This window comes from Diceros bicornis, chromosome 6 (genome assembly GCF_020826845.1).
Source record: "Diceros bicornis minor isolate mBicDic1 chromosome 6, mDicBic1.mat.cur, whole genome shotgun sequence".
In the NCBI taxonomy this organism is placed as follows: Eukaryota; Metazoa; Chordata; class Mammalia; order Perissodactyla; family Rhinocerotidae; genus Diceros; species Diceros bicornis.
In genome coordinates this window covers 35848752-35868545 of record NC_080745.1, presented here as the reverse complement: position 1 = coordinate 35868545, position 19794 = coordinate 35848752, and the positions used below count along the sequence as shown (strand labels likewise).

The 19794-nt window shown below is 51.5% G+C and overlaps 1 protein-coding gene across 2 annotated transcripts in view; it reads right to left on the bottom strand.

Annotated features, from left to right (window-relative positions):
* The window catches only part of LRRC20 (leucine rich repeat containing 20), an 80723-nt gene that overhangs the window by 24414 nt on the left and 36515 nt on the right, over window positions 1-19794 (bottom strand). For both annotated transcript variants that reach the window (XM_058543267.1, XM_058543266.1), the window contains one exon: window positions 2028-2195. In XM_058543267.1, the coding sequence (XP_058399250.1) occupies window positions 2028-2195 (168 nt within the window). The remainder of the gene's footprint in view (window positions 1-2027; window positions 2196-19794) is intronic.

Here is a 19794-nt window from a genome sequence, read left to right as displayed (position 1 = left end):
AAGTGTGTGATAGGACTTGGCGTGAAGGCTAGGGGAATCTCTTAGAGCCTCAGTTTCTACATCTGTCAAGTGGGGACAAGCACCCTGCTGCCTTGGGCCTGCGCATGAGCATTCTTGGTAAACTGTAAGATGCTTCCACGTGTAGTTATTACTGTCACTCTGCAGAAAGGCAGAGCGATGTACACAAGAGAATGAGTAAAAATCGCCGGTCTTTGCTCTGGAGGCTGTTGCTACTGAGGGATGTCGTCAGCCTTGTAGGAGGGGAAGGATTAGGGGATCTATGCCACCCCGTACGGCCCGCTTTGGGTAAAGTTACTTCTTGTACTGCAACCAGCCCACTTGCCTGCTCCCCTGCCTGGGGAAAGGCCACCCTCTGGGGTGCGGGAAGGCTGAGAAGCAGCTGAGGCTCAGAGACGTGATGTGAGTCTTCCAAGGCTGCAGTGAGGACGTGGGGAAGCCAATGGCCAGTGCTTGTCCTGACCCGCCTGCCTGCAGCTACATGCCCGGCTCTGGTCTCGGCATCGGCCCGTAGTAGCGCCTGCTTGGTTACTGCCCCATTTGGACAAGCAGCAGAAGGAAGTGGAGGCATCATGAAGGCCTCAAAGAATAAGAGGCAGAGGAGGAAGGACCCCGCAAAGAGGGCCAGGGATGCCTGGAATGAAGGGTACAAAGGGCTCAGGGCACGACCTCAGTGGTCAGGAGAGTGCAGGAGGGACAAGGCACTTCTGGGCATGTCCCTTCCACTTAGAGACAGCAGAGAGGCCCAAGCGACCAGGGGGCCTAACCCAGGGGCAAGCTACTCACAGATCCTGGTCTTGGGAGGGCAAGACTGAACCAGAGCCCAGCCCCAGGGCCTTCGCAGAGGCCAGGCAAGGGAACCCCAGCTGAGGCACAGGACTAAGTTCTGGAATCATGTATTCTCGTCCTGGCACTTCTGCAGTCTCACTGTGCAACCTGATGCTCTCTCATAACCTCTCTGAGCCTTGGTTTACTTAACTGTGAAAGAATGGTCCCAGAACCTCAGAGGTTAGCTGGTCCCATCTCCCACTCAGCCAGGGCTCAAGTCCTGCCGGCAGCATCCCTGATAGGCGGGATGCTCCCCACCGCCCGAGGCAGGCCATTCTGTCAAGCAGCTGCAAACCACTAGAGAGCCCTTGCTTTTAATCAAGTGACATAATGGCTGTGAAAGGGCTTACGAAAATAAAAGCATAACTGAAGCAGGTTATTATTAACCTCATCAACATTAGAGGTGTTGTGAGAGAGGGTGAAATGGGGCTGGAGATAGGCTTCCTGAGCACATCAAGGCAGCTGAATGAGGGAGCCAAGGAGGAGGGGCACGGAGGGACCCTGGTGAGTGCCGCGTTCTCTCCAGGGAGATGAGACAGCAGCTGGAGAGGATGCTCAGGTCCTGATGAGACCAAGAGCTGCATAACTGATGCAAAAGAAGGAAGGGACCACTCCTCCACCTCAGCAGAAAGCACATCTTAGACCTGGGGCGGAAGACCCTCTGGTTCCCTGGGCGGAGCATACTTATCCTGGAAGGCATAGAGAGGCTGTTCCAAGCATGTTTGCCTAGCGGCCCCTGCTTAGTAATGGTGACAAGCTCACTGTGAAGGCCGGGAAGGGCGAGCCAGGGACACAGGTAGGAGTAAATGTATACAAGATCCTAGCTGCAGGGTCTTAGACGCAGCCTAGGCTGGCAGATGGAGACCCAGAGAGAGACAGCTTGCGGCCCAAGGTGGCCCAGCTAGTCCAGGGCTGCACCGTGGGGAAAGCCGAGGCCTTCTACCTGCCAGGGGAAAGCAAGTGTGCAACCCAGTCCCCTGTGCCCAGCAGGCAAGAGGGCCTCATAACGGTTACCTCCCCAGGCCCAGTGCCCTGTACTCAGGCCATCCTTGCCCTCGTGTCTGTGCCAGTCTGACTCCAGAGCCCCATGCCTTGTGCCCTGTGAGTCTCGCTCAGGAAGGGGAGCTCGGAGGGAGGAACTGCAGACGGAGGCAGGGGCCCAACGGGCTGGGTCCACTCACCCACGATCTCGTTCTCCTCCAGATTGATGGTCTCCAGGGCAGGCAGGGTGGTGAGCTGCTCAGGGAAGTCATGGAACTGGTTCCGGGACAAGTCGATGGCCTTGAGGTGCTGCAGGGCGCTGACCTCGCTGGGGAGACGGTGCAGGAAGTTCCCTTCCAGGTGGAGCTCTGCCGTAGTGGGGGGAAGAGAAGGAAAGATGACGAGGGGAGCAACCTAGAGACCACAGTGACCGCCAGCTGTGGCTCTCACCCCTGCCTGGGCCAGGAAGGCAGTGAGGAAGCCCCAGGCCATAAAGGAAGTCCCCCCAAGGGGCTGATTGCGTGTTTATGCAAGAGGAGGAGTAACTCCCACCACGCTCCGGTCATGCCAGCAGGGCTCCCTGCTTCTGGCTTTGGAACAGAAGGCTCTCTGGATAGAAGCCTGGGCCTAGCAGAAGGGTCAGGACATGCTGGCTCCTCCCTCAGATGAGGCCTCAACTCCGGGCCTTGATGGGACAGGTCAGGATGCGCAGCCTCTGGGCTCCCCACACGCCACAGCTCCTTGGAGGGACATCACTTTACACAGCCCTCTCTGCTCAAGGAGCCACCAGGGCAGCCAAGTTCTGTGTCATGTGACCCTGCTTCCCTGCCCAGCCACATGAGACCTAGAGCAGCTGTTCCAAAAGCTGACCAGTGACCTATGCAGGGACCTGTGTGAGGAGGTGAGCCGGGCAGGTGGGAGTCTCTCTGTTGGGAACCTGGCCGAGGCAGTGCTGGGCGTGGTGGAGGCTGAAGCCGAAATGCTGCATTCCACAGAGCTGGGGCGCCCGCAGGGGCCCTGTGTAAGGAGAAGAGATGAGGGGCAGAAACCAAGAGTCAATGTGGAGAGTGGAGAGGTAGCATAATGCAGGGCTTCAGGGTCGGGGATCTGGGGCCCCCACTGCCTGGTTTAAACCCTAACTGTGCCACCTACAAGTTCTTCACTCAGATCGTTATTTACCCCGTTAGGTCCCAGTTTCCTCATCTGTAGAAAGGGACTGATACTAATTCCCACCTCACAGGGTTGTTGAGGGTGACATCTGTGAACCCGGGTGAGGCACTGGGCCCGATGCTGGTACACAGTGACCATTCACACACGCCACTGTTATTACTACAGCCTGGGGCTGCTGTGAAGATCAGATGTATGCAAAGTGCTTTGCACAGTGTCTGGCACACAGTAGGTGCTCAATAAACGTTAGGGAGGAACCTGAGGAAGCAGAGGATGCAAGAGACCGGGGGAGACAGAAAAGCAGAATTGTCACGAGAGCATACACAGGGGCCTCGGTTTCTGCTGGTTCCCCATGCCCTGTCTACACGTGACCCCACATGAGCCCTCCCGTCACACTACTCAGGTGAGCCACCCGCCCTGTCTGCCCTAAAGGAAACTGGGGGCCAAAAATGCCAAGTGACCTGAGGACTGACCTCAGCTCTCCTCCCCAGGGCCGGCTTCGTGAGCAGGCAACCAGTGCAGTCGCACAGGGCCCCAGGCTTGGAAGGGCCCACACTCGGGGTTGAATGTTCTGTGCTGCCATCTTGATAATTTTATCCACGAATCTGTGTTTTGTAAGCAGAGCCGGAGTCATGGAGTCATGGAGTCATGGAGTCTCAGCTCCCATGTGGTCCTGCCCCACACCACCTCCCAGGATGGGTTCTCGGCAGCCTGCTCTCCTGCCGTCTGGTGCCTCAGGATAACGCTGGCCTCTCCCTCCTCGCCCCTGCTCTGCCACTGTTGCAGCCCTCCATCCCCGGGAGGGGCCCGGGCACAAGGAGGGTCAGTCGGGCACGTGTGACCATCACGTCTCAGAGCGGAGCCCGGTGGCAGCCATTCTCTGCCCCCTGCAACCCCAGCCCCTGGGCTGGCAGCGTCAAAGAGTGTCTGGTGGGCGGCAGCTGGAGCCTGAGTCTTGGCAGGAGGGAGCCTCTCGCCTGCCCCCGACCCAGATACTGAGCATGTCCTGAGGCAGAGGTTTTAAGACCCTCGGATGCCCAGCTGGACCTCCCCAGGTCCCACCCCTGGCCAGGGTGAAGTGTAGGGGTCCAGCATGTGGTGGGAGCTGTCAGGCCTGACGGTGCGTGCACATGTGCCCTGCATCGTGGGGGGCACTTGTGAGAGCCTGCACTTCCTCTCTGCCTCCTTCCAACCTTCCTGAGTCTGGCCTGAGTTTGTCCTTCAGGCCCACTCGAGGCACCCTCTGGAAACAAGCCACAAAATACAAATGGTATAATTTCATGATTCTATATATGCGTTAAATGCTCTTATATTTGCATTTAAAACTGGCATTGTACATTATAAAGATGAATGGTAAAATTCTCACTAATAAAGTTTTAACTTTTCCTTATTTAGAAGGACATGAAATAGAAATGAAAAGCACCATGACACACTGAGAGAGAGATCTTGGAAGAAAGGAAAAAGATTTCTTTGCACCTTTAATGGCACTTTTCTCCCGCTGTTTAAACGAGAGAACTCTATTTTCATTTTGCCCTGGGCCCCACCTATTACGTAGCTGGCCCTGCTCCTCTCTCTGTGCTCCATGCTCCATAGCTCCATGATGCAGCCCTGGGTTGTGGGGGATGAGCCTCTCTGAGGTCCGGACAGCACCTCCCAGGGTTCCGCAGTGAGAGCAGAGCCCCGCCACAAGGGCCCTCCAGTCCCACACACACCTGAGTCACTGTGGGCCCCCACTCCCCCCGCTGGGGCTCCGGCGGATGGGAACTGTATCTGATTCAACTCTGTTCCCTACATCCAGCCCCCTGAGGGGCACCCTGTGGTTACTCAGCAAATATTTGATGAATGATGACTCTTCTCCCCACGGGGGAGACAGCACAGGGGGCCTGCCTCTCATTTTCCCACCTCCAGGGACATCCTGAACACAAGGTTCCATCAGCAGACCCAGTGCCCCCCGACAAACCCAGGACCCCTCCAGCAGCCAGGTTCTCAGACAGCCACGCCTTAAACCAGAAAACATCCCTGTCCAGGTCACAGTTATAAGGTCACAGTGTCAGAGGGACACTGGAGAACATCTAGTCCAGGGCTTCCCAAACATGCCTTTGCCAGACAGTTTCCTCAAACTCTCTGAGCATGCTGCTGCCTCGGGGTCTTGGCACTTGCAGCTCCCTCTTTCTAGAATGCTCTTTATTGATACATTTGTAAGGCTGTTGGCTCACTTCATTTGTATCTTTGATCAAAGTTCACCCTACTAAAGTAGGATCCTCTCCCATCGGTTTCTGTCCCCTGCAGTATTTACCTTCACAGTATCCATTGTTACCTAACACACTGACTTGTTTATATATTATCTGCTCCCCCATGAGAGGGGGGGCTTTGCCTCTGTTGTAGAAAAGTGCTCACAACAGTGTCCAGCAAGCACTCAATAAATATTTGATGAGTACACAAGTGAATAAATGAATGAATTTGAGTATCATCCTCACAATTTTGCCAAATTTCTGTTCCACGTATACCACTGTTTTTCCTTAAATTGATTTGTTCATTTTTACTTGTATAAAATGGAAAAAGTTATGATTGCTTTCCATAAAAGCGTTATTCAATTCTCGCTGGACACTGTTGCCAGATGAAGAATCTGGGCCCGAGGCTGATTTACGCCAGTGGAGTGGGTTGTGGAGCACACATTCCAGGCAGGGGGCGAGTGGCACCGAGCCAGCCAGGGCCAGGCAGCGGGCGGGTCCTGGTGGAGTCTCTCAGATACCACTTCCCTGGGATGGACACTTGTTCTCGAATGAGAACATGGCCCAATTTTCCTGGCTGTTTGGTTCCTGTTTAACGCACTTCTCTAAGCCCTCATTTTCTGGGGACACGCCTGCCAGGCTCTGTGTGGTCTGTCCCCCACGGCACCTCCAAATCCCGGCTTCACAGCCTGTCTGCCAGGGGGGCCTATAATGGACCCCTTAGGGAGCTAGCCTGGCCTCCATGGGGCAGCGGCTGGTGACCAGAGGGCACTTGCGAGGGTACAGCCCCGTTTGCTGAGCTCTGTGGTAGACACCGCTTGGTGTTGCAGACAGGGAGGTGGCCAATGTCCCCAACTGTCCCAGCTGTCCCCAGGATTGTTTTCATTTCTATGGTCAGGAATCCAGCATGCCTGACCACTCTAGGAAGGTTTCCTCACATCCTGGCTCTGGATCTTCCCTTCCTGGAACCTACTGCATTCCCCTAACAGATCTCATCTGCTGGGCTACACAGATGCGGTCGGAGGATGGCCCCATGTGGGCAGGGGAGGCCCCTCAGCATCCCTCCTCCCACTGCTTGCGGTGAGAGGCCATGCCATTCCCCTGAGACTGTGGGAATTAATAAAAGAAACCTGGACTAAACTGGAGTCGAGGAGGCCTGTAGGGGGAGCTCTCTCACCCTATCATACATCTTCAATTACTCTAAACAGGAAGAGAGGTAAGCTTACATCTCAGGCCGGAAGTGCAACTACTTTACTACTAAAGGAAGATCTCTCTCCCCTCCTGGCAACAGCCCAGCCAATGAGAAGCACCGCAGCTCAGCCAATGAGAAGTCGTCACCACCCTGAACTGTTAGTTTACTCCCACGGACTTTCCATTAGAACAACCCCTCCCTACTCCCCTTTTGCTCCATAAAAGCAAGCTCTTTCCTTTGCCTTCTGAATTTGCCTATGGTTTGCCATAGCATGCACGTCCCAAATTGCAATTCTTTGTTGATCCCGAATAAACTCATTTTTGCTGGAGAAATAACTGGCTGTTTGTTTAAGGTCAGTATGACAAATCCAGGCTCTGGAGCCTGGTGTCTGTGGGTTCAAATTCAGACTCTGCCACTTCCTGACTATGTGACCTTGGGCAAGTTGTTTATGTTTGCCTCAGTTTCTTCATCTGTAAAATGAGGACAGTACTAGGATACCTTTCTATAGGATTGCTGTGATTTAAATGAATTCATACATGAAAAAGGCTTTGAACAGTGCTAGGCACACAGTAAATCCTATGTAAGTATGTGAGACAGACAGAAGGATGGATGGACAACAGACAGATAGATATGGCAAACCACGCAGGGCACCTGGTGAACCCAGTAATCGAGTTAGTACTGAGCTACCTACTAGACTTGTACTTTTAATCACCCAAACTTAAGCTTAGAAGAGAAGAAAATGCTCTTTGCCTGAAGGGATAATGAACACGAGACCATCTTTTGTTGTTTACTAAGCGCACACAGGGTCCCAAGGCCTTTGGGGAGCAGGTGTTTGGAGCACCAAGCTGCAGGGAGCTGATAAACACGGCCACAGCATCACTGATGCACAGCGCGTGAGTTTACAGGAGGTCTCACATGCTGGCTTGGTCCCTTCACACTACAGGACCAGACCCCACAGCTTGGGGGGCAACCAGGATAACTGCTGCGGATGGTAGGGAAGAGATTCTCCCCCCTCTTGATTTTGTTACCCTCAATTTTTGATGTGCTCAGAATTGTTATTAAAAAAAAAAAAAAAAAAGACGGCCTTTTATCAAAGCATTTTGGGCCTGAGTCTAATTACAGCCCCAAAGCAGCTCAGAATGGCCAGAAGCATCCACCTCCAGAGGCAGCTTCTGAGAGCCTTTTGGGAGCTCGCCTCCGTGTGCAGCCTGAGGGCTCAGGGCCATGGGGCCACAGAAGCTGACAGAAGGATGCTCTCTGGAGGTCTAAGAGGCCTCACCCCGCACCCTACCCCAGCAGGCAGCCTGCTCCCACCATGGAGGACCCCAAGGGAGCGTCCCTGACTGGCGGGAGCCTCGCTTGCCCCGCCATCTCTGCTACTCAGGGCAAGAAGGTCCTGCCACCAGTCAGCTCAGGGATGGTGGAGACAGGCTGATCTAGTCTGGGATACTGAGAGCTCAGAAGGCTCTGCCCAATGCCCCAGAGAGGAAAACCAAGGGTCACGACCAATTTAGAAAGCCCTCAGCATCCCTCACCCCTGCTCAGGGTAACACATTTGAGGTCTTTCCTGAGGTTGGTTTAGGGACCATGACATCCTTAAACAGAAGTTCCCACAATGACCAGAGAGGCTTGCTTTCTTGCAGCTCAAACAGGCTTGCCTCACAAGCTGGTGGGCGCTCGCTGCTCACATCCAGGTTCAGGGGGGATCGTGCTGAGGCTGGGAGCAGGTGTGTGGGTGGCCATCTGCCTGGCTCCAAAGTCTCATAGGTAGAGCCTAGGCCGAAGAGGCACTGCTCCCTCCACTGTGGGTACCCAGGTACTGCTGGGCCAGGGAGAGCAAGGCAGCCCCCAGGGAGAGAGGGCAGGGGCCAAAGGAAGAGCAAGTGGGAAGCCAGGCAGAGCTAGCCATGTGGCGTGCGGGAACCCCAGGCAGGCGGGTGGGCAGGGTTGCATGTCCAGCAAAGAGGACAGCAGTGCCCTGGGAGGCCCTGGGCTAGGTCCAGGAATTAGCACAGGTCAGGGTTCAGCTCCAAGGGAAAAGACTGAAGCCAAGTTATCAAACCAGGTCCCACGGCCAGACCAGGAGCCCCTCGAGGGCTAGGACCCGCGTGCCTCATCCTTGTCACCTGTGTGCTCAGCACAAGGCCTGCCGCGAGGGTGCTCAGGAAAGGTTTGCCAAATGAATGAATGAACAAATGGAGGGACAAATGGATTGTGACAGGCTGACTTGACCACAAATTCCCTAAATTCCTTCTGCTGCTCCCAAGCCCGGCACAAGGCTAATCTCGCGGCACAAGGGGTGTGTGTGTGTGTGTTTGTCCATCTGTCCAGCTGAGGGAGGATGTTACCCCCATGCGCCTTGGCTCAGACCTGCCCACTCTCCAGGAACAGCCAGGGTCCGAGCAGGGTGGCCAAGTCTGCCTCATTTACAGCCACCACCCCCACAACTCCCTATCTCCTTGCCTTTGTACCACTGGTAGAAGGTTGCCAGATAAAAACGCAAGACACTCAATTTCGAATTTCAAATAAACAATAAATAATTTTTCTTTTGTATAAGTACATCTCAAATATTGCCTGGGATATACTTCTTCTAAAAAATTATTCATTGTTTATCTAAAATTCAAATTTAACTGGGCATCCTGTACTTCATTTGCTAAATCTAGGAACCCAATGCTGGTGCCTGGGACTCAGAACCACCTGCTTGGCTCTGCCCACCTGGTTCGGCCTTCTCTGGCCATTCTAGGATCGTCCACAACCAGCCCCTCCTGAAAAAAATAAACACTATTACCAAGCACCTTTTAGGGACTGGTACTGTGCTAACTGCTTTCCCTGTGTGGTCTCCTTAAAGTCTCATGACCACTCTACAAGGTCGCCATTAGCATCCCTCCCATGTTACAGATAAGTTGACTGAGGCCTGGGGACATTCAGTGCCTAAGGCCAAATCCTGCAGCTAGCAAGTGGCAGAGCCAGGGTGTGAACCCAGGTCCACTGCCTCCAAAGACCACATGCAGCCCAACTGCACCTTTTCCCGTCCTCTAAGTCACAGCAAGGCCGGGGGAGGAATGGGGATAGACTGGAGAGCCCGGAGAAGAGGCCTATTCATTTTGGGCCTCTCCTCCCCTGCAGCCACAGCTACTCCTCATGCAGACTCGGAGAGCTGCCCCACTCCCACCCAGTGTGGCCTCTCTTCTGTGCTCCGGCCTCTCTAGTAAGGACCAAGTGAACATGAGCCCCTGGATGCCCCCAGAGATGGCAAACTTAGCAGGTCCACAACCCAAGCCCTCATCTTACCCCAGCCTACCTACCTGCACCACTCTCCCCTCTTCCTGACTCTATCTGCCAAGCTGCACACCTCTTCTCCCCACTTCTAGAACCTCCGTCCCAAGGGAAGGACCTTCTGTACTTCCCACGCTCAGGCCCTCAGAGGGCGGGGAAGAGAATCTCCCCTTTCTTGATTCTGTGAGCCCAAACACATCCTTAGGACAGAAGCAGTCCCTCTCACCTGGACCACTCTGCTAGCCTCCTCCCTGGCCTCCTGCCTCCAGTCCCCCCTCCAATCACACTGCACACTGGGGCCCATTTAACCACGCAAGCGCAGCTCTGAGCTAACAAACCTTCAGTGGCTTTCCAAGGCCTCCTTCCCAGGCACTCAAAGCCTTCTGGTTTACGGTTTCAGGTCTTACATTCAAGGCTTTAGTCCATTTTGAGTTAAATTTTGTGCCTAGTGTAAGACAGTAGTCGAGTTTCATCCTTTTGCACGTGGCTGTCCGGTTTCCCAGCACCATTGATTGAAGACGCCATCCTTGCCCCACTGCACATCCTTGCCTCCTTTGTTGTAAATTAATCTACGTCTCTATCTCGTTCCAGCCATGACTCAAAGGCTCTGCAGATCTCCGTCACTCGTGTGCTGCTAGAATGAACAGCATCCCGAGGCTTTTGCATGGTCACACCCATTCCTCTTAGGGCTGAGGAGAAGCAGGAGGGCGGGGGTCCTCTCTGCCCAGAACACTCAACACGTGTCCCTTGAGCTGGGCCTGGAACTACTGAACCGTGGTTACAGGTTCAGTAGATGGAAAGATACGCCCCTCCCTGCTCGGCCTCCAGTTCCCGGTCACCCTGAGCAGGCCACCACCCTTCTACGGTCTGGGTTTTCTTGACTGTAAATGATTTATGTCCTTTCTCTTTCCTACACCTAAGGAAAGGAAGGAGTTAAATGTTTATTGAGCACCTACTGTATGCCAAGTGCTATACACATATCACCTACTTTAATTTTCATAGCAACACAGAGGTAAGTTTTATCATCTCTTTTTTTAGAGATGAAAAAACTGGAGACTCAGAGAGGTTGGGTGATTTGCCCAACATCCACAGCTAGTAAGTGGGGCAGCTGAAATCTGATACTGGATCTATCTGGCTCCAAACACTCTGGGCCTCCAAAGGGGTGGGCAAACAGAGTTGCATGGAGAGAATGATGACCCCGAGACTGGAGAGGCTCAGAGCCTGACAGACCCACAGGAGACTTACTCTTCCCAGCTATAAACCAATGTCAACTCCCTACATTCTGTCGCCCTAGGTGTCAGAAGGCCAAGACTGCTCCCTCACCCTGCATGGCTAATTAAAAAATGAAAGCCAGGTCCGGCCCCGTGGCTCAGCGGTTAAGTGCGCACGGTCCGCTGCTGGCGGCCCGGGTTCGGATCCCGGGCGCGCACCGACGCACCACTTGTCCGGCCATGCTGAGGCCACGTCCCACATACAGCAACTAGAAGGATGTGCAACTATGACATACAACTATCTACTGGGGCTTTGGGGAAAAGAAAAAAAAAAAAACATGAAAGACAAACAAGGCATTCTGCCTCCAGAAATGTTTGCTCAAGAACCACTCTGAACAGCACGATCATGTTTTACCTTAAATTAATCCTCACGATGACCCACTGAAGCAGGTGGTGAAGGAATCCCATCTCACAGGTCAGGATGGCAGAAATGGCAGAGCCAGGTCTGACCTCAGGCCAGCCTGGCTCCAGGGTCCACGCTTTTAGCCATTCCGCTTACTGACTGGCAACACTCTGACATGAATAACGTTTGCTGGCTTATCTTGAAGAAGCCTCAGAAACGTGCACTGCTTAAAATGAGATGTTGTTGCTGAAATCTGTTATCACCAAGGGTGATATGTTATCACTGTTTTATTATTTTTCCCACTCTGGGGATAGACTTCCTGGCCCATGTTTGTGCTGGAGCTATTTTCTCAGAAAAGTCCTGGTCCAGGCCTCCATCGCTCCTAAGGTTGTCAGGTAGCCTAGCATTCGGGCACGTGAACGGCGCTGACAACAATCACAGAAACCACACACTATCCCAACTGTAAACACAAGGTTTTGTTGTTTTAAGCCACTGAGATTTGGGAGTATTTATTCCTGATGCAAAACTGGCCTATCCTGACTGATACAGTTTGTTTAACTTCAAATGCATTTCCTGTTTACAAAACCAGTGCATGCTCACTGTAAAAATGCAGCCATCACAAAAATATGGAACATAGAAAATGAAAATCCCATGTATTTCCACCCCTGGAGAGGACCAATGTTGTTTGGCATGCATTCTTCCATATTTTTCTACGTACATACTAATGGATGGATAGATAGATATTGTTTTAAAAAAACAAACATGGAATCATACACTATATACTCTTTTGAGACCTGCTATTATCACTCAATAGGGCTTAGGCAGATTTCCGAGTCATTGCCTGGTGTATCCTTCTCTGGAGATCACTGCTCTCAAGATTAAGAGACTTGTGGATGCAAGATCAGCCCCTGCCCCAGCTCCACATTCCCCAGGGAAGGCTGCTCTGTGACGTCCAGCCTTTCTTTAGCAGCGGGCTCTAAGGAAAGGCCCAGCTGCAAGGAGGGGTTGCAGCCCCTGAAAGGCAGCCCCTCCCCCAGCTCAGACGCTTTCCTGAAAAGCAAGAGGCACAGAGGGAGTGGTGGCTGGGCAGGCGGGACTCGCATCCTTGGCATTCAGCTCCTTAAAGTGCATTACAGTAATCAAAGGGGCTGCACTGAAATTGGGAGGGAAGGGGAGGCTTTCCACTATCGAGCTTCAAAGGCGGCCCAGACCTGCTCTGGAGAAGTGCCACATTAAGAAAGTGTTGAAGTGCTGGGCTTGAGTGGGGGATGGTTTCCAGGAAAGAGGTCTTCTGCTGGATGCCAAAGGTTTAGCTCACTGAGTATGGGGCTTATAACAGAAACTAATAATGATGGCTAACAGCTATTGAGCACTACTATGTTCCAGGTAATCATTCTAGGGGTTTACATGCAATCCTCATTTTATTATAACCCGTCACCCCCCAATTTACAGAGAGATGAAATAACTTGTCTAAGGTCACACAAAGCCCAACCTCTCCCCCAGGTATCTGACTTTCCTCTCCCAACCCCTAATCCAGGATCAGAACCCCAGCCATTCCAGAGAAGGGAGCTTTACCATTCTCTGGGGAGAATGGCTCCCCAGAGAAGGGAGCCATTCCAGCACCCAGCTTTTCCAGGGCTGCACCCCTAGCCCCTGCAGCCCCTGTGCTCAGGGCAGATCCTCAGCAAATCCCTGCCTATTTAGTGGTGAACGACGAAGGCGAAGACTGGGAGGACCTGGTTCTGCTCTCTCATCAGGTGTCCTTGGGCCCATCCTCTCTCCGGATGGCCTCACAGGAAGGTCCCCCATCCATTCACAGCAGGGCTGTGAGGATGGGGTGCGAGTGCTGTGAAAGGCAGGGTGTGCTGCACTACACAGATATTTATTAAGCACCTATTATATACTCAGCCCTGTCCTTGAACATGAAAAGGATAATCTCTTAAAAGTAAAAGCACTCAATACATAGAACTATTTCTGTTGGAGAGGGACAAGACACATGAGACAATTCTTGGATTATAAAACCTTTCATGGAAACAAAATTGAAAGCTAATGTTAAAGGCAAGAATCAAAAGGGGACATAAAAGCGAAAGTGGATGCCGCTGGGAGACGTGGCTTACAGGAAAGTCAGTCAGTCACAGTGATAGCAAAACAGCCTCTACCTGCTCATTCCACGCACATCACTCAGCACTCCCGTGGCACAGCGCCATGTGACTGTGGGGAAATCAGGAGGAACACTAGATCCCTCCCTTAACAAGCTTGCACACCAGTGGGAGGAGAAAGTAATACACAAGAAAAATAAATAAATAAGATTATCTCAGATTGCTAGGAAGGCCTTTAAGGTCAGAGTGAAGGATGAGAAGGAACCAGTTGTGCAAAGAGCCCCAAGGAAACCTATCAGGGAACAGCAAGTACAAAGGCCCTGAGGTAGGAAAGAACTGGGCACATCCAAGGAACAGAGAAGAGGTCAGCGTGCCTGGAATGGGGAGTGAGAGAGGAAAAGTGGCAGAGAGGACGCTGGTACCAGGTTATGCAGGACCTAAGAGACCTTGGGAAGAGAGTGGATCTACTCCAAGTGAGACAGGAAGCCAAGGAAAGCATCTGGAGGATGAGTGTGCATGATCTGGTAGGTTTTGACTTGATCTTGTATCCTGGGAACTTGCTGAACTCATTTATTAGTTCTAGGAGGGTTTTTGGATTGGGTTTTTTTGTAGATTCCTTGTAGTTTGCTATGTAGACAATCATGTCATCTGCAAATAGCGAGTTTTATTTCTTCATTTCCAATCTATATGCCTTTTCTTTCTTTTTCTTGTCTTACTGCAGTGGTTAGAACTTCCAGGATGAGAGCAGACAGGCTTACCTTTTCCCAATCTTACGGGAAAAGCATTTCATCATTAAGTCTGATGTGAGCTACAGGATTTTTATAGATGTTCCTTACCAAGTTGAGGTACTTCCCCAATACTCCTAGTTTGCTGAGTTTTTAAATCATGAATGGGTGTTGGGGTTTGTCAAATGCTTTTTCTTTGTCAACAGATATGACTGTATGATTCTTCTTCTTTTGCCTTTGATATGATAGATACACTGACTGATTTTCAACTGTTGAGCCAGTCTTGCACATTTGGAAAAAATTGATAAATCCCACTTGGTCATGGCATATAATCCATTTTACACATTGCCGGATTTGATTGCTAATATTTTGCTGTGAGTTTCTGTGTCTTAGTTCATGAGAGATATTGGTCTGTAGTTTCCTTTTCTTTTTGTACTGTCTTCTTCTGGATTTGAAATCAAAGTAATACTGGCTTCGTAGCATGGTTAAGAAAGTGTGCCCTTCTCTTCTATTTCTGGACGAGACTGTGAAATTGATGTTAATTCTTGTTTAAAAGTTTGATAGAATTCTCCAGTGAAATCATCTGGGCCTAGAGATTTTGGTAGTTTGTGATTTTCAAGGAACTGGTCCATTTCTTCTAAGTTGTCAAATTTATGAGTGCCAAGTTGTTCATAATAGATGTGGTAGGTTTTGAGTGGAAACCAAACCATGGAATTGCTTCCAGGCCCCCTCACCACCAGGGGAGGGCAAAGAAAGCAAGTTGTCTGGGATGATAACCCCATGCCTGTCAAAGTCGCAGTCTTGCTTAGCTCCTGGAACTTGATGTTGCCCCAACTCAGGCGCTTGAGGTTTTCTCTGTTGTTTCCACTTCAGAGGAAGAGCAACAGTGTGGCCAACAGCCCAGCCACCTGATGAGCTGGTGTGCTGAGCTTCCAAGTAAATATCTCGGCAGCCTCCTCTAGCTTTGCTTCTTCCCGCTGGGGTCACACGCAGTCTTTCTCATTGTTGGTGTCACAACAATGCCCAGGTCTCGCCGTCCTCTCTCTTGGGACAGAGAGGGCTGAGGTCCTCTGGGCCGAGGGGGCTGCAGTAGGGGGGCTCCTGATGTTTCTTCCTGCACTCTTATGCCAGGGTTCAGAGTCGAACAACCTGGGCTCCCCAGACGGACACGGGCTCTGGGAGAAGACTCTCGCCATCCTACTCCCAAGACCGTCCCAAGTCTGAGAGCAGCCCGTCACGACATTCCCTTATCCTTATCCCTACTGAACTGTGGTTCCCGGGTCTGTTAAATGGACCACTCCTTCCCTAAATTCTTCTCATTACTCCCGCAGCATCCTCATCTTGGACAACTGCCAAGGCTGACTCAGAGGCCTTAGACTGACCCCAGTGGAGACTGAAGGCCTGCTGATTCCATTAAGGGACAGACGAGGTTGGCCTGCAGTAATTGTGTAGCCGGGCAGCGAGGGAATGTGCCAGCTCCAAAAATACCTGCCCACCGAGGATCAATCAGCACCTTGGCTGCAACCGGCGTCAATGAGCAATCATGTTCCTGCCTGCAAGGGGCCCCCTGCAGGGCAACGTGTCCTTCAAATGGCCCATGCTCAGCACAGAGACAGCTGCTGCCCGCAGGGGACAAAGGGTGAGGAGACAGGAGTAAGTTTCCAAAAGCCACATACGCTCCTTGGGTGGACAGAGGGAAGGGCTGAGAAAACTCTTCTAACCAGGGCTGGGACGTGAACGGCTAACCATGCTGCCGCCATGTAAAGAGCAAGGTGGCTCTCGCTGTACCGACATGGATCAATTACTAAAATATATTGCTAAGTAAAAAAGGCAAGTTGCAAAACAGTGCCTACACTCCACTGCCATTAGTAGTTTATAAAGGAGCTCTGGGGCTGCACCCACAGTCCTGACCCCTTTTCTCTCGCTTGTGACCACGGGCAAGTTACTTACGCACTCTCTGCCTCAGCTGCCTCTTCTAAAACAAAGAGATAACAGTACTGACCTTACAGGGTTGTAAAGATTTAAATAATTTTATACTTGCAAAGTGCTTTACAACAGTGCCTGCCCATGGTACTGAAATCGAGGACGAAGAGGTTAAATAATCTTCCCTGGGCTAGAAGAGAACAAAAACTTGGAGACAAGCTTTGCTAACTGCAGCTGTGCATATTCAGCATAATCAACTATTGTGTAAACTAACTAGGTCTTTCTGGCCCTCCTTAGTATACTGAGTGAGCTGTCTTTCCCAGGATGTCAAGGTCCAGACATCAAGATTCAGCCTCACAAGACCAAACACAGGCTGAAGATGAAAAGTCCAGAAAGTCAAGGGAAAAGAAATTCAGTCTTCAAGGCCAAACACAGGCTGGTGGAAGGCGCCAACCAGCACGGCCAACTGCTCCCCTTCCCCTACCTAAAACCCCAGCATATGCTCTCCCTCCCCTACCTAAAACCCCAGTATGTGCTCTCCCTCCCCTACCTAAAACCTTTTTCCCTGAGAGGAGGTGGATCTGAGTCCTAATTCCTATCTCCTTGTCTGGCTGCCTTTCGATAATAGTAAACCTCTTTCCTTGCCACAAGCCTGGTGTTTCAATTTTTTCTTTCTGCCCTACTATGTGGCAGGTAAACGAACTTGTGTTTGGGTTAGGTTTACAGTATCCAGTAAATGCTACTGAAATTAAATACATTGATGCTCACATTGGCTAGAAGATCTCTAGAACGGGTAATGGCAGTCCCCTCTGGGCAGGGGAACTAGATATCTGGGGGCAGGAGTAAGAAGGAGACTTGTTTTCCCTATTACCATTTCCAACTCTTGGAATTTTGTACCGTGTGCATCTATTGCTTATTCAAAAACAACTAACAGGAACCTGTTTTCAAAATGAAGTCTTAGAGCTTTACAACAAGAGAAATGCACAGGAGGTGGGTAAGAAGGGTAGTGGGGGATGGAAACTCTTCTAAATCTCGGAGCCAGGAGCACAGGAGATCTGTGCTTAGAGCTCCAACAAAGAAATGAAGAGAAACTTCGAAGTCCCACGTCACATAGGGGAGTGGCAAATGTTAGCTTGGGCCCAGGAGGACTGAGGCATCAGAGTTTATGCAGTCTCAAACAATGTCCCAGTGTTCCAGGCGTGCACAGGAGTCCCAGACCGGGTGGGCAGAGGGGCTGCTGGGGTCCGCTGACTTCCAGGGGTTGTCAAGATGCAGGATGGAGATGTTCTCCTGCTTGTATGGCAGGAATACCTCTCCAGGCTGCCTCTCACTCCCCTCCGGAGGGAATTTCTTTTATTTATTCCTGTCACTTCCCAAAAAGAGGATCTCATTTGGTTTATAAGGACATATAAAGGTAAGAAATTCATAGCATATGAGATTTCTGTACTTCCCGTGAAATAATATCATTACGTCCATTTTAGGATGACAAAGCAGAAGCTCAGAGCTGCCCAACAATGACTCAAACCCTACTATGGGTTTGAACAAAATACACCAAGAACAATTTCGAGCTCTACCAGGATCTAGACTGCGTGCCACAGAAGGGGCCAGAGGCTGGGAGGAGCTGAGGAAAACAAGGCAGCTGAGAAAAGTGGGCAGGGCAGCTCCTTGGAGAAGCCTTCCCCTTTGGGGCACAGCCCTGGCTCCACAGTGAAGCAGGGTAGGAGGGTAGGAAAAGCAAGCATGGTGAGGAGACTGAGGCAAGAGGCCCCGACCCTTCTGGTATGTGTTAGTTTCCTATCGCTGCTGTAAAAAATTACTACGACTCAGTGGCTTAAAATAACATATTTGTCATCTTACAGTTCCGGAGGTCAAAAGATCAAAATGAGTCTTCGAGGACTAAAATAAGGTTGTCGGCAGAGCTGTGTACGTTCTGGAAGTTCTAGGGGAGAATCCGTTTCTTGATTTTCCAGCTTCTAGAGGCCTGTGGTCGCATCACTCCAATCTCTGCTTCTATCGTCACATCTCCTTCTCTGACTCGCCCTCCCGCCTCCACCTCTATATAAAGACCCTTGTGATCACGTCAGCCCCATCCAGTTAATCCAGGGTATCTCCCCATCTCAAGGTCCTTGACTTAATCACATCTGCAAAGTCTCTTTTGTCACGTAAGGTAACATAGTCACAGGTTCAAGAACTAGGACGTGAACATCTTTGGCGGGTCATTATGCTGCTGACCAAGTGATGCGAAGTCATTCATTCACCCACAATACGTATTTTGAACACCCACCACTAAGGGCCAAGTACTGTATCGGACAGTGCTGGGGATGCAGCTACCCCCAGGGCTGTAGCAGGGTTAACTCATTCCCTCTGCACCAGAACCCCAGGAGGTAGAGACTATTACCATTATTATTCCATTGTACCAGGGAGGAAACTGAGGCACAGAGCAGTTAAACAACCTGCTCATGGTTACAGAGCCAACAAGTGGCAGAGAGCATCTGTCAGGGCCCCAACCAGAAACAGACGGCACACTCAAATTAGGACAATTCAAGATGTGGGAGGCTGTAGGGGAACCTCAAGGGATAGTGCAGTAACCAGGGTTAGGAGCAGAGAGCTGCTACCACCCAGAGGAAACCTGGAAGGAGAGAGTGGTGTCAAGTCTGCCTCGAGAGGTGTGACCTCTGGACGACGGGCACAGCCAGCCCGAGGTGGACCTCACAGGGAGGTGGCCCGGGGAATAAATTCACGGATTTTATTCTCCTCTCTTCCTCTGACTTCCTGGTGGGGCTCCCCAGGGGCTGCACCCCACCACAGCCAGAGGGTGAGAGAGGGCGAGGATCAGCATGGAGAGTGGATCCAGAGGGCAAACAGAAGACATCGTGCCCCAGACCTAGGCTGGAGCTCAGCATCTGTGCTTTGAACACTAAACATCCCAGCATCTCATCTTGTGTGTCCTGGTTCAGCCTAACCACAGGGTGGGCCGCTCCTCATCTCCTAGTAGGTCCCAGGCTCAGGTGACATAAGTGTTTGATGACTTCGTAGTGTATACCAACAGCCTTAAAATGCTCAGACTTGCTGGCGTTGGTAATCTTATCTCCACGATTCTATCCCAAGGAGGCTGAAGCCCATGACGTTTGGGTTCCTTTACTTCTCTGCTAGGGAGGGCTGACCACTGCCTGTCAGCATGCAGCAGGGATCACAAACAGCTTGGCCTTTGCCCTACTGAGCTCAGCCAGGTGACCCCAGGGGACAGACACCCTTGAGGACTGATGGCAAACACTGATGCAGAAAGCCACACTCTTATCACTGCCTCTCTTGATCTGGGAGCTGCCCCTTGTGGATAACTCAGGTGAGATGGACTGTCCCAGACCCCGCTACTCCAGTGGTGGGCTGTGCAGAGAGAAATAGAAAATGCGTGCCCAGCAGAACAGATCTGCCTGATCCCAGACTAAAACCAAGACATCAGCCTCCAACTGTCCCCTGCAAAGCTTCAACGTCTGCCCTGCTGTCCCAGCGTGGTTCTGGATCCCCTCTTCTCTCCCCCTTCATCCACTAAGTGCCGTCAGCTAAAGAAAAGCAAACCCAGTGGGCAGAGCCAAAGCAGGAAGCGGGAGAAGAACAACGTGGCTGTGGCCCACCGTCTTCCATGGCTTCTGGGTCACTTGCCCTGGTTCTTTCCTGATGGACTTTCCCAGGACGGTTCATTCGCTCTTCTGGCTCTGGATCATTATTGAACCAGTGACCCA